General features: G+C 48.5%; 1 protein-coding gene across 5 annotated transcripts in view; it reads left to right on the top strand.

Moving 5' to 3' along the window:
• Positions 1 to 14,864, top strand: part of CHD7 (chromodomain helicase DNA binding protein 7) — a 195,384-nt gene that overhangs the window by 58,028 nt on the left and 122,492 nt on the right. For all 5 annotated transcript variants that reach the window (XM_058275557.2, XM_058275559.2, XM_058275561.2 and 2 more), the window contains exon 2: positions 9,623 to 11,465. In XM_058275557.2, the coding sequence (XP_058131540.1) occupies positions 9,795 to 11,465 (1,671 nt within the window). In that variant the 5' untranslated portion in view covers positions 9,623 to 9,794. The remainder of the gene's footprint in view (positions 1 to 9,622; positions 11,466 to 14,864) is intronic.

Consider the following 14,864-nt stretch of genomic DNA (forward strand, 5'->3'; position numbering starts at 1 on the left):
CTCCCCCGGGACTATAAAAAAGATCATCTTTTCTCCCTTTTCAGATCCTTCCAAAATGTGAAAGAATGTAGAAATTGCCAGATGAGTTAATCAGGGGCCACTGCAGTCCTCATGCAAGCAACCACGGTTTCTGACAAGAGCACTTGGCGGAGTCTGATGTTCCCGCGGCACCTCGGTGTGTGCCTTGCTGCCCTCCCAGCCCCGCTGCCCTCCCCGCTTCACAGGAGCTTGCCAGCCCGCTGACTCCCTGGCAGAGTGCGGCTCTGACTCCTGCCCGCCCTCCCTTCAGTTTTGCTTTTGCTTTCTGGAGGCTTGACATCACCTAGGTGTTGTGTGTGATGTAGTAAGTAAGTAGCTGGAAGTAAGTACAGAATGCGTGAGAAAATAGATTTCCTAATGGTGATGTTTTATATGACTAATAAACATGTGGTGCCTTCGGCCTCTTGGGGCCAGCCAAATTGTGTTTGCTTAAAAATCCCAGGATGTTTTATAGTATCAGGATATACTAGTGATCAAATTTTGTAAGATTTATATTACTTTTCCATCAGTCTGCACTATGCACATCCTTGCCAGGTGGGTTGAAATACATTTTTCAGAAATATATTTACTTTCAAATTTTAAAATTTCCTGTCACAAATAAATTGTTTTAAAATTTTCCATTTATTGATTTCTGGACCTGTCTCTTCACTTGCTTTCCCTTCCTTCATGTTAAAATGAATTAGGAATAGTATTAAGAGATAGGTGTTTTTATTTCTATACATGTGGTTATGACATATAGATAGCTGAGCATGTCTGTACATATTTGTCCTCATTTATCTCCTGCCACATAATGTGGACTATTTCAGGTGTTACTGAAATACGTGCTGACCTCTGGCTGGATCCTGTTCTTTTGCTTATGGGAGAAACGCATGCTGTGATTTCCTGGGGTCTGTGAGGGATGGCAGGTCTGGCTGCAGTCTTCTAAGGGGTTAGTTTCTGGGAGTGATATTTGAATGTTGAATTGCTGGGTTTAAAGGTTATTCCTGAAAGGGCAGAGATTTCTAGGATTCTTTTGCTTTAGTGGCACAACTTGTGTATGGGAACATATGTTCCTTTTGACCGTTAAAAGAGCATTGAGGACTGTGGGCATGTACATAGAAGTTAAGTGTGTGCTCTCACAGTAGTTACCTTGAAATGAAACCTATTAGCCCCCGGCACTATTATGTAGGAAAAAAATCTTTATCTGAAAGGCAGCTCTCAATATCCAGACTCCTCAAAGTTATGTGGAAATAACTGAAAGATTTTTGCAAGAAACCTATGAAACAGTGTGTTATGTAACATGGCATTAGATATTAATGTTAACTGCATTTTTTTTTTTTTGCCTTGCACAAATAATTGGCAAGCAGGATGGACTTATCTTTAGAATTAAACTACCTTTTTAGATGCCCTGTCCTTATAAACCATTACAAATTAAAATTTGTGACTGAGAACTATTTGTAACTCTTTGTATGGTGTCTGCCTTATTTCTTTGTCAGAATGAATGCCAAGCCCAACTTTGCTTACATGTAAAATGACCTACCTTTGTAGGATTTGCTCTGTGACTCTTTGGGACCAGTGCCATTTGTTGTCAATTATCCCTTCCCACCGGATGGTCACTGTGTGCCGGTGAGGTGTCCTCCTCTCCAGGAGCTCCGGTCTCAGGCAGGGTGTCTAGCGTCCACATGGCCAGGAGTCACCTGGGCCCTTGCTTGTACGAGGTGGCACCTGGCTCGGTGGTCTGGGCCGTGCTGCGTTAATGCTGCATTTCTCATCGGCTCCCAGATGCCCATCTCAGGACCCCACCTCTGATAGCAGGGCTCTAGCTTCTGCGGAGAGAAGCAAGCAGGCATACAAGAGCAGGAGAGTGCATTTGGGGCTTCTGTGGCTTCTGTGGCTCTGGCGTGGTGCGGTGGTGACACCAGGGAAGGCTCCAGCATCAGCCTAGGAGGAGGGGTGGGGGGGCCCTCGACAGGGCCAGCGAGGGAGCAGAGATGGAAAGGTTGGGCAAAGCAGCCAGGTTCTATGCAGGGGAGGGCGAGGGCGGAGGGGGCTGGTGCCAGGATGGCCAGAGAAGAGGCGGCCGGCAGGGACGGAGGAGGAGGGGTGAGGAGGCAGGAGGTCCCCTGGGGCAGAGGAATGCTGTTTGGAAACTGGAGAGTGGAGAAGGTCGAAGTGCCTGCACCCATGCTGAAACACTTGGACTTGATCCTGCAAGCCGCAGGAAGACCTTTAAGGGTCTGAGGCAGGAGAGAGACGACCCGCTGTGGGTTTTAGAAGGTGCTTCTGTCAGCAGGGTGAACGTGTTGAGACTGGACCCAGGAGAGCTGGGCAGGCCCGGAACGTGCCGCCCCTTTGGAAGCCTTGATGGCTGGACGGTGGCCCTGGGGATGTGCACGAGAGGCGGGGGTGGTGGTCGCACGCCTGGCGGCGGCTGAATACACAAAGTGGACTGTGTGAGGGGCCAGGGGGGTTTTGCTCAGCACCATCAACACTGGGTCTATTAAATGCTTTACACAAAGTAGGAGCTCATTACATGTTTTTGAAATGGATGATGTCCTCATCTGGTGTTCTGGGAAGCTCGGGGTGGGAGGGCTGGCGGAGCAGGGCCAGCCCCGCAGGGAAGACGGGCATTCACCTGAGGCCATGCCGACTGGCAGCATAGCTTTCCCTATAAAAACACCCGTGTCTTCAGTGGATACCAGCAGAACTGGAGAGTACCTGCTGGTGTACATGGAAGCCAAATGCAACTCATTAAAAACATTTTTTAAAAAAATTAGAGCAGTTGTAAGTTTACAGAATGTAGATGTAACTCATTACTTTTTTTCGTTTTATTTTGGCTTGGTGCTTGGACTAATGTAGACCTTCTGAAGGACTTTACATTGTTCTTTTCCTTTTTCTTTTTTTCTCTTTACATCTTTTTCTTCCAATAAAACAGTGAATGAAAATAATGCAGGGAAGTGGATGTGGCTCAAGTGGTTGGGCTCCTGTCTACCATATGGGAGGTCCCAGGTTCAGTTCCAGGGGCCTCCTGGTGAAGGCGAGCTGGCGCATGCAGAGAGCTGATGCAACAAGATAATGCAACAACAACAACAAAAAGACACGGGGGAAAAGACAATGAGAGACATAACAAACCAGGGAGCTGAGGTGGCTTAGGAAATTGAATGCCTCTGTCCACATTGGAAAGTCCTAGGATTGGTTCCCAATTCCTCCTAAAGAGAAGAAGAGAAGACAAGCAGACACAGAAGAAAGTTCAGTGAGTGGACACAGAGAGCAGACAGCAAGCAGCAAGGGGGGAGGAATAAATAAAAATAAATCTTAAAAAAAAAACTGTATAAAAAGAAACGCACAAAGCCACTAAGAAAAATAGGGATGCTGCCATCCCTGTGCTGTTATTTTTGGTTGTTAAAATTAAGCTTGCTCATACTTTATTAAAGAATAAAGGTAATATGACAGTTATGAAAAGGACTAGGGAATTAATTACTCCTAAGTGTCTGAATTTTGTATCATTGAGAATTAGTTGTAATATTGAAAATTATTTATTAAATATAAATATTTTGGGAGATAGTACAGAAGGCAGAAGTTTTATAGATTGAAAATATAATTAACTGGAAAATATATTTCAAAAGAATGCCATAAATCTCATTGTAAGGGGTACTTGGAAAAGGGTTTCAAGGGAATGCTCATCTCTGAGCAGGAGAAAATACTTTTTCATGAAAGAGGAATGCTACTCTTCACCATGGCCTTTGTCTAAAAATGTTTCCTCTCTAAGGAGACTTATTATCGCGCGCCCATAGCGTTTCCCGCTGTGATGGAAATGTTCCATCTATGCAGCGTCCAGTACAGTAGCCTCCTGTGGCTCCTAAGCCCTTGAAATGTGGCTGGTGCCACTGAGAAACTGTATTTTCAGTTTTATTTAGTTTAATTAATTTAAATAGCAACATGTGCCCAGTGGCTTCTGCGCTGGGCAGGCCAGTTGTCGTGTCCCGGCATCGCCCAGGCATTCTAGCTAGGAGAGAGACGTGGTCTCTGCCAGGGTGCTCAGGAAGCATGCCCTGTGCTCTGGCTCAGGCGGGGAACCCATGCTGGTAACCGAGGCACTTCCTACTTCTTTATCTGGGTTGCTGTCCGTTGGATAGGTGCCTCCTCCTGGCCGGGCTTTCCTCTCTCCCGAGCTGCAGCAGGGAGAAGGGAGGGATTGCTGTGCAAGTACTTGGCGATGTAGCCCGCTACTGAAGTTTCATTCTGAAGAGCTGAGCAGAGCTGGACCCTGATGCTCGATGGGTTCACCTGCCAGCTTGTGGGTCCTTTCCTCTTGAGGTCTGTGCACTCGGTGGTTGAGAGGACCTTCCAGGGTGGGGGTGATGGTGGGGATGGGATGCTTTCCAGCTGCTAGACACTCCCTTGGGTGTGCAGATGCATGCACTCTGCTTGCCTCCCCCCAAGAATCATCCTTGGAGTTATGTCCACCTCAGGTTCTTGAAAGGTGGAGGAGAGGGAAAGAAAGGGAAGAGCTAAAAATTAAGGTTACATAGCAGTGAAGAGTCTTCAGGATGTCATGTGCAAAACATCCTGTTACTTCACACTTGCTCGCCGTGTTGGATATTTATGAAAAACGTTTCTTTTGGCATTTTGTTCATACAATTGGCTGAAAAGTGGTTGAGCTAGAGGAAAAATTCCCTAAATTTTCAGGTCACACCTGAAACAGAGAAGGCTTTGTGTTGCCATGATGCCAGGTTAACACTTGGCTACAAAATTGCTGTCCTACTCTGAGAATAGTGCAGTAAAGAGTTGTTTGTTTATGTTTTGGGGAGGTCCAAAATTCACTTAAAAGTATTATATATAGGGAGGCAGATGTGGTTCAAGCCCTTGGACGCCCACTTAACACATGGGAGGTCCCGGGTTCAGTTTCTGGACCCTCCTAAAGAAGACGAGCAAGATAGCAGGCTGATGCAAAAGGCTGGTGCGGCAAGCTGACTATGCAACAAGATGATGATGCAATGAGGAATCACAATGAGAGACACAATAAGCCGGGAGAAGAGGTGACTCAAGTGATTGGGTACATCCTTCCCACCTCCTTGGAGGTCCCGGGTTCGGTTCTTGGTGTGTCTTATAAAGAAGACAGACAGACACAGAAAGCAGATAGTGCAGAACAATGAGGGAGGGGGAGAAATAAATAAAAAATCTTAAAAAAAAAAAAAGTGTGTGTGTGTGTGTGTATATATATATGTATATATATGTATGTATTTAAGAAGGTGCTGGAGATCAAATCCAGGACCTTGTACATGGCAAGCAGGTGTTCAACACTGGGCTACATCTGCTCCCCAATGAGAGTTGTTTTTTATTTGTTTGTTTTGTTTTTAGGAGGTACTGGGGGATTGAACCTGGGAACTCATACATGGGAGATTGAGCTACATCTGTTCCATATATATATATTTAAACAGCTGATTTGTCTTGAACCCTTTGCTTTTGGATATTCTCGATTCTCTTCATGCCATTCTCTTGTGTGGGTCAGCCTGCTTACATCCTGCTTATTCCCAGTAAAATTAGTCAATAGCCTCAGTTTGCTTCTGATCTGTGCTTCTTAAAAGTTATATATAGTGTAATGTGAAAAATTTTTGAATGGAAACTTTTCTGTTTTGGTGGTCTCAGCAATTATTTTGGTGACTTATCTCTGTATAAAATGGACCCAGCCTGAACCTTTATTTTTGTCCTTAATAATAAATTCTATTTAATCTGTATATATGCACTTCTTTTTGATCTCTGGGAGCTGTTCGTCATGAACATATTTTGTACCCATGTTTGCTCTGTCTATATAAAGGGTTTTCTCATCTATTCAATGAAAAGGGGTTTGAATTAGGTGGCCTCCAAAGTGTTTTCCACCTCTAAGATTTTTGTAATTGGTTTCACAGTCTCTACAGTTTAGATAATTCTGTTGGTTGACAGTCCCACTGGGTCCCTTTCTTACCCTCACAAACACTTGCATCTTCTGAACTAGTGCTCGTTTCAGAAAATAAGCTTTTCAGTGGGGTACTGTAGTAGAAACTTAAATTACTCTACATTTTATTTACCTGTACTATTTACTGTATACCATCACACATAATTAAAACACTTGTCCTAATAAACACCAAATGGTATCCTAAATTTTTATAATATAACCACTGACTCTTAGTTCTAATTTAAAAAGTTCATCGTTTTCAGATGTTATTACAAATTAATGTCGGTTGCATGAGGACAAGAGGGAATTTTACTTGTTTTTGTTCATTAATGTATCTCCAGCACCTAGTCTACTGCCTGGACCATAATAGGTGCTCAATAAGTATATTTTAAATGACTGAACATGTTTTAAGATTTAACTTAAATTTTACTTAAAGCCAAATCAAGTACAAATACAGCTTGATAATTCTGAGAGTCATTTGATGCGCCTGCTAACTTGTATTTCTCTTTTTTCTTTTTAATAGTCTATAACTGTGTTGTCCAATATAGTAACGACTAATCATATATGTCCATTTTCAGTTAAAATATGGCTAATCCAAATTGAGATCCTCTGTACTGGGTTTTGAAGACTTAATACCAAAAAATGTAAACTAGCTCATGAATTTTTTTTATGTTGCTTACACGTCCAAATGATAATATTTTGGATATATTGGGCTAAACCAAACTATATTATTAAAATAATTTTATTTTGGGGTTAACTTTTTTTTTAACATGGCTGCTAGAAGATTTCCATTTACATGTGTAGCTCACATTTGTGGCTCAGATTATTTATATCTTTTTTGAGCAGGGCTGACCTAAACATAGAAAATATATATATATTCAACGTAGTGAAGGAAGATGCTTTCAAAAAAGTAGTTTTAAATTGTTATCTTTCTTATAGAAACACAAACTTACATGTTGCAGCTGTGACTTGGTGAAGTTGGCAATCAGATGGTCTTGATGAAATAAAGACCCAGATACATTAATTAGTTTAGCTTAAATCAGAAATGTGAAATGCAACTTCCAGATGGATTCCTGGCATAGTTGTCAGCTGTGTCTTGAGGTCAGAAAAGGGGCAGGGAAGCGGTGAGGGCCGGCCGGGCGTGAGTGGGCGCTAATGACAGGCGACAGCCACAGCTCTTAACCGTGTCACCCTGGGACGGCGTGCGTGGGGTTGCGGTGCGGTGGGCGACGCGCCTCCTCGACGCCACGTCGTGTGGGATACCTCCCCCGTCATCTTCCTGCCTCGGGCAGGGGGCTCTGAGTGGGAAGGGGTCGGGAACTGGAAGGAAGAGAAAACCCAAGTGTCAGATAGGATTACCCTGTGAGTTTTCTGTCCTGTCCCTTCCCTCGCCTGTGGGCAGCTCCCCCCCTTCTGCTCGGCATTAAGCTGAGATGAAAGAAGAGCCACCTCCACTGCTGCTTCTCCCATCTGGATGTGCCTCGGCCGCGGGGGTCTGTGGACTTCAGGCAGGTGGGTCCCAGAGACCGGGCCGTGCCCTCCTCTAGGCACCTCCTTTCCAGAGCTCAGGGATCCCCAGCCAGCTTTCCTCCTGGGTCACTTGGTGGACCCTGAAGGGGGAAACCGTTATCCTGTAAAGCAAGGCCATCAAGGACGTCTAAGTAGACGTTGTTTTCCTTAAGCTAATTTAAAAGGTTATTTTGATAAGTGGTTAGTCTGCATGGCCGCTTTAATCTATTATCAAGTCCATTCCAGGATCTGGTTCCTTGAAAGCTAGAGTGGGACTTAAATAAAGGAGTCCTGACCACTTTCGGCTTTTGAGGAGTAAATTCAATTTATAAATATTTGTTGCATTTGGCACTGGAGATTTCTTCTCTTTCGGATTTTAAAGTAGTTGCTCAGCAGAGCAGCATGTTTTCATGGAAAACTGCTTTCATGCTCACCTTGTTTTCACCCATTTGACTTCTTGTTTTGGGAGAAACTGGATCAGAAAATTCATAGCAGTTAGCAGCTGAGTGCGGAGACCTTTGACTTCAGTAGACAGCTGTCACCTGGAAACTAGACCTGGAGACCCTCTCAGGTTCTCTGTCTACGGTTCTGACAGTGAACAGGAATGCTGTTTACATTTTCCGTGAGCAGAATCCTCCCCTTGTTAGGAATATGTTAGAATAGGGCAAGCAGAAACTGAATTTTCAGCTAACGGGTGTGCGCTGAGCTGCGATGCTCAGCCCATTGTTCATTCACATGCTCGTGTCCTGTGTGGGGAGAATTTACGACTGAGCTTGTTCATAACAGCACTTTAGAAATACTTCAGCAAGATATTATTTTTTGCAAGTGGGCCAGCATTGCACAACGCTTAATGAACTTATAAAAGAGAACAGAAAAATGAGTTAAATTCCAAAGATGTTTAAGATTTCAGGCATTTTTTTCCCTGTGTGAATTAGTTCTGTATTAGGCTGTAGATTTCGTTAGCACTCAACAAAACCACTTTCCTATCTGGATGGTTGAAACGTTCTTTAGATTATTTTAACCTGACATGAAATCTGCTAGGAGGAACTGTTCAGGAAAAGGTGGAGCATTCCATACTGTGTAGATTACATGCTGCACGCCCAGAGGCACGGGTGCCCTCTACTTTTCTGGCTCCCCACTCAAGTTCCCTCCCTGTTCCCATAAGGGTTTAAGGTGGCTGGCGAGGGCACCTGGAAATGTCGAGCTTTCCTCTGTTGATTTAATTTTTGGTTTTGACGAATTGGGGGAAAGCTTTCTGTTCTGCACTCCTGAGAATAGTCGTCCTGTGCAAACTCTTCATCCAGCGAGTTTCTCCTGGATGTCCACGGGCATCCTCTTCTCTCTCTGGAGCCCGGCGTGTCTGCGGGTGAAAATGAATCTGGTGGAGGGACTTCCTATGCCCCCAGCAGGGAAAGACCGGCCAGACCAGGAATGCGGGGGGTGGGCAGAGCCCCAGGTGAAGGTGGTCCTCCCGTAGATGGAAACCCCCCCCCCCTCGCTTTCCACATCTTGTGTGTTCCTGCCACGCCTCGCGATGGAGCGAGGAACCGACGATGCGCCGCCCGTCGCCGTCTCGGATCCTGCCGCGTGGTTGCGCCTGTGGCCCAGATACCCGACTTGGGTGAGAGGACGGCTCGTGGTGTCTGTGTAATCCTCCCGTCACTTCGGCCACGTTGAGCTTTTCGCAGCCCTGGGTGACGCCGCCGCTCGTCTGATTACGCCGCTGGGGAATAAGGTTAAGGATGTGCTGCTGGAAACCCACGCCTTCCCGGGGCCTCGGCTCGGCAGATGGGCTCCTTGGCTATATTCATACATCTGCTTGCCTGCTGGGGCAGCTGCTGCCGCCTCACGTTGTGTTCTTTTGTTCTGTTCCAGCCAAGAATGGAACGCTAGGAAGTGTAGTGAATGGATTAATTTAAGGTTAAGGGTAGTGTTTTGCTTGCTTTCTAAGTAACTGATCATAATAATGCTTCTGGTGGAAGCTAATGAGCTTCTCTTAAAGTGAACGGGATTTATAAAATACAGCCCAGCTAGGGGGCCTGATCAGCCCCGTTTGATGGAGACCAAATTCAGATGCACAAAATATGGGCAGTATTTATCGTTGGTTTCTAACGCTTTGTTTTCTTCCTCCCTCCTCCCCACCCTCCCCCTCCCTTCCAGGACCTAGATCCAGACTTTGCCTGACACTGCAGGGTCCAAGAGAATTAAGGAAATACGGAATGACACGAGGAGGATTAGCTGAGGCTCCCGGGCTTTGAGGACAGCACCTCAGCGAGGCCCAGCACAGGCGCGCTCCCGAGCTGCGGTCGCAGGGGCCGTGCGCTGGCAGACGATGGCCGACCCGGGGATGATGAGCCTCTTCGGCGAGGATGGGAACATTTTCAGTGAAGGCCTCGACGCCCTCGGGGAATGTGGCTATCCTGAGAACCCAGTCAACCCCATGGGTCAGCAAATGCCGATGGACCAAGGCTTTCCCTCCTTACAGTCGTCCCTTCATCACCCCTCCACCAACCAGAATCAATCCAAGCTGACCCATTTTGACCACTATAACCAGTATGAGCAGCAGAAGATGCACCTGCTGGACCAGCCCGGCAGGATGATGGGCAGCAGCCCCGGGAACGGACTCGCGTCCCCGCACTCGCAGTACCACACCCCGCCCGTGCCCCAGGTCCCGCACGGCGGCGGCGGCGGCGGCGGGGGCGCGCAAATGGGGGTGTACCCCGGCCTGCAGAGCGAGCGGCACGGGCAGTCTTTCGTGGACAGTAGCTCCATGTGGGGGCCGCGGGCCGTCCAGCTGCCCGACCAGATTCGGGCCCCCTACCAGCAGCCGCCGCCCCCGCAGCCCCCGCAGCCCCCGCAGCCGGCTCCGTCGGGGCCCCCCGCTCAGGGCCACCCCCAGCACCTGCCGCAGATGGGGAGCTACCTGGCGCGCGGGGACTTCTCGATGCAGCAGCACGGCCAGCCGCAGCAGAGGATGAGCCAGTTCCCCCAGGGCCAGGAGGGCCTCGGCCAGGCGAACCCCTTCATCGGCGCCTCGGGACCCGGCCACCTGCCGCACGTGCCCCAGCAGAGCCCGGGCCTGGCGCCGTCCCTGCGCCATGCGGTGCAGCAGTTCCACCACCACCCGCCGACTGCTCTCCACGGGGAATCGGTGGCCCACAGCTCCAGATTCTCCCCGAACCCTCCCCAACCAGGGGCTGTTAGGCCGCAAACCCTTAACTTTAGCTCTCGGAGCCAGACGGTCCCCTCACCTACTATAAACAACTCAGGGCAGTATTCTCGATATCCTTACAGTAACCTAAATCAGGGATTAGTTAACAATACAGGGATGAATCAAAATTTAGGCCTTACAAATAATACCCCAATGAATCAGTCCGTACCAAGGTACCCCAATGCTGTAGGATTCCCATCAAGCAGTGGTCAAGGACTAATGCACCAGCAGCCCATCCACCCCAGCGGCTCACTTAACCAAATGAACACACCAACTATGCATCCTTCACAGCCTCAGGGAACTTACGCCTCTCCACCTCCCATGTCGCCCATGAAAGCAATGAGTACCCCAGCAGGCACCCCGCCCCCGCAGGGCAGGCCCGGCAGCGCTGGAATACCAATGGACGTCGGCAGTTATCCAAATATCCCCCACCCGCAGCCACCTCACCAGCCCCCTGGGGCCCTGGGAATTGGACAGAGGAATATGGGCCCCAGAAGCCTGCCGCCGGCGCGCCCCTTCATGGGTGTGCCCTCGGCGCCGCGGGAGCTGGCCGGGCACCTGCGACCCAACGGCTGTGCTGGCGTCGGCCTCGCCGACCCCCAAGCAATACCGGAGCGGCTGATCCCCGGCCAGCAGCCGCCCTTCCAGCCGCTGCCCACCTGCCCTCCGATGCAGCCCCACCCAGGGGGCGTGCACCACCAGCCCTCCCCGCCGCCGCACCCTCACCACCAGCCCTGGGCGCAGCTGCACCCCTCCCCCCAGAGCACCCCGCAGAAAGTGCCTGTGCGCCAGGTAAGGCCCTGCGCGCGGCCCGCCCGCCCTCCAGCGGTAGCTCGTCTCATCTCGTAGAACTGCCCCTGCAGCGCATCTTCCTCCCGGGTGACAAGTTGGAGGCGGGAAGCTGCCCCAGAGGCTCTCGTTTTCTTTTCTCTGTTACTTCCTTTATTTACTCTCTTACTTGCTCGCTTCTGCCTCCGTTTTTTTATTTGAAAAATGTTCACTCTTTCGTACCAGGCACTGTGCTGGGTTCTTAGCATATGTAGAAAACTAGACTGGGTATCCTGCTTGCCAGGAGCTCAGTCACGGCTGGAGGGGATAAGAGAGCTGGGCTCAGAAAACCCATGGAGCACGCTCACTCTTTCCCCTTCTCTCTCTCTCCCCCTGTAGTTCTCTCCCTTTCTCTCCTCCTTGCTTTCTCTGTTTTAGAGATACACTCAACCTTGGTCTGCAGCCAAGTTTTATGAGTTTGTGGTAGTCTCCCCTCCCCACTGATATTATGATTTTTTTTCTTGGAGAGCTGCAAAATGTGTACTTTTATAACATTTATTGTACCAACGGTTGGATTTTAACATAAATTGCAAACAGTTGAAAATCACAGTACACAATAATCCACAGAATGTGTTTGATTTCAAAGAGATCCAGGTACCCAGCACTGAAATAAGCATCTTCCTTTTTTGTAAACTGGGATTTTTGTTATCCAACAGCTTTCATAAGAGGACGGTTTTAAGCTTTGGTCCTCACAAAGGCCTCCTCCCATGATAAATTTTGGTGTTTATGCCCGAGGCCCAGGAAAACTAGAATACCAGCTATGTGTACAGATCATTCTGAGTACTACTCAAAAATAAGTATTGATCACCGCCCCGGCTGCAGCTCTGTATTTGGATGGCACAGCAGGTGATTTTGGCGGTGTAAGGCATAATGCCGGTTCTCTGTGAACTCACATCAATCTGGGGAAACTTGACCGATACGTGAACTCCAAAGCAGAGCGTGGGGCCACGCACGGTTACATGATCTGAGACCCGGGTGAGGAAATAGCTCTGGGTTGGGGTGCTTGGGATTTGGTGAGGCCTTGTGAACTGAGGAGGACATTTCAAGTTGGGGGGTGTTTTGTTATACAAGGACAGGGGACAGAGAGCTGGCTTCTGGGCACAGGATGGGGCAGTGGGGGAAGGTTGCTGTTTTAAGGAGTTTGGACCTAAATGGGGAACCAGTGGAATTGATTAGCGAGCACACAGGACGGATGAGGGCCCAGAAGGTGGACCGTGGCCTGTTGCACTGGGAGCAGAAGGGAGGAAGGCATTGCAAAGCAAGAGGGTTGGGTCAAGAAACAGGTGTTCTGGGCATCTCGAGGGGAGGGGAGGAAGTCACAGCAGGGGCTCGCTGGAAGGGCTGGGCAGCAGAGGCTGGCTAACGCCCGGGCCTTGGGGAGGCTGCCCTCGGCGTGGGCCTGGGCTCCGGGGGGGCCCAGCGGCTGCACCAGCCAGCCGCCCTGCCCAGGAGAGGCTGGCCTCCCTCCTGTCTCTCAGCCCTGTGCGGGTGCTGCTGGAGCTCTCCCACCCGGGTGGGAGGGGAGTCTGGCAGCTGTGGCTCCAGGAGCCCCCTGGCCCGTGGAGGGCAGTGTGACGGGATCCAAGAGAGAATCGGGGGTCCAGGAGAAGCAAGGGCACAGGAAGGGCCTTGGCACAGAGAAGAGGAAACAGAGCCGCGGGGTTATTCTTTCTGCAAACCTCACGGCAAAATGCTCCTCCTCCAGTAGCCGACACCAAGGCTGCTTAGTTTCTGGAAAGTGTTTTTTTATTCCCTGAAACAAGGGACCCTCGAGGGCGAGCCCCTCGGAATGAGATCCCTTCTCCCGTCATAGGAGGGCGAGCTTGATGGGGGCATGAGGGTGCCCAAGATGGTGTCTGAAGCCCGGTGGGAACGGTCGATGTCCTCCTGGCTCTCCTGAGTTTTAAGGGTTTAGGAGTACAACTGTGTGGGCGGGCATTTCTGGTGCACGATGGTATGTACACGATGAGGTACGTCTCAGACTGTGGTTCGAGTCGCTGAGCACCAGGGGCTTCCTTCACCCCACGCCCCAGGCTGGACACTGGGCCATGCCCTGTGCAGGCCCCTCTCTCCTCTCGTCTGACTTCTTGAATATGTAATTAGAGACAAACGGGGGACACGCTCAGTGTTTTTCCCTGTGAGTAAAAGGAATTTGTCTTTATTTTGCCCTGATATTTGCTTATTTCTGCTTAACTTTGCCTCCTCTTCAGATTCTGAGGCATTCAGGTTTGAAAATAATGCACGGGAGGTGGTCTTGGGAGGAGTGCAGATTTTAAAGTGGGAGAAGCCTTTGAATCTACCACTTATTAACTTGGGAGACCTTGCACAAGTTACTTAGCCACTCTGAACCTCAGCTTCTTCATCAGAACAGGAAAAATAGTGCCCATCTGGAGGGTCCTGGGACCAAGTAGGATGCTGCAGGCCCCGTGTCTCAGGGAGCAGCCAGCCCCTGGGGAAGCTCACCTTTCGTTCTCCTTGAGGAGCTACTGTCTGGCCTCGTGCTTATATCAGCTCACATGTGATACAATGTAAAATTGATTTTATATTTAAGGAAGACATTGAATACGATGAAATATAGCCTTTGGGTAATATGGTAAATTTGATTTGTGCCACTAGTGCCCCTCTTTTCGCCCATGTTGGGTGTGAGGAGGATGATGACATGCATAATTCAAAGTGCTGTCACCTAACCCTAAAAATCTTTCCCTCTCCCTCTGAACAAGTCCCATTCCACTCTAGCAGATATTTCACTAAGTGTATTTTGCTTTAGAACTACTAAAATAATTTTGTATTTTATGCGTGATAGAATGGTGATTCCCAACCATGCTGTGCAGCAGAGAAGCTACTGGATTAGGTTGGAATAGTGATGTTATTCACTAACTGAATTATCACATGCAGCTGGCTTGTTGACTCAGTTTTTCACTTTTTGAAAATAGAATTTATGTATGCTCTTTCAGTGTTTCAAAGGTTCTGTACAGATATTTTCTAAATCATATAACACAATTAAGTATCTTTAAAGAAAACTTTCATGTTATATTGTAGTATCAACAAAGGAAAATATTAGCACAAAAAGGCTAAAGTTCATCAGATCAAAATGTACATACTGGTATGTGGACACATTCTTTCTTTCTTTTTAAAGATTTATTTTTTATTTATTTCTCTCCCCTCTCCCCACGCCCCAGTTGTCTGCTCTCTGGTCCATTTCCTGTGTGTTCTTCTGTGTCCACTTGTATTTTTTATCAGTGGTACTGGGAATCTATGTCTCTTTTTGTTGCATCATCTTGCTGTGTCAGCTCTCTGAGTGTGTGGCGCCACTCCTGGGTAGGCTGTGCTTTTTTCATGTGGGGCGGCTCTCTTTATGGACAC

Source organism: Dasypus novemcinctus, chromosome 14 (genome assembly GCF_030445035.2).
Source record: "Dasypus novemcinctus isolate mDasNov1 chromosome 14, mDasNov1.1.hap2, whole genome shotgun sequence".
NCBI lineage: Eukaryota > Metazoa > Chordata > Mammalia > Cingulata > Dasypodidae > Dasypus > Dasypus novemcinctus.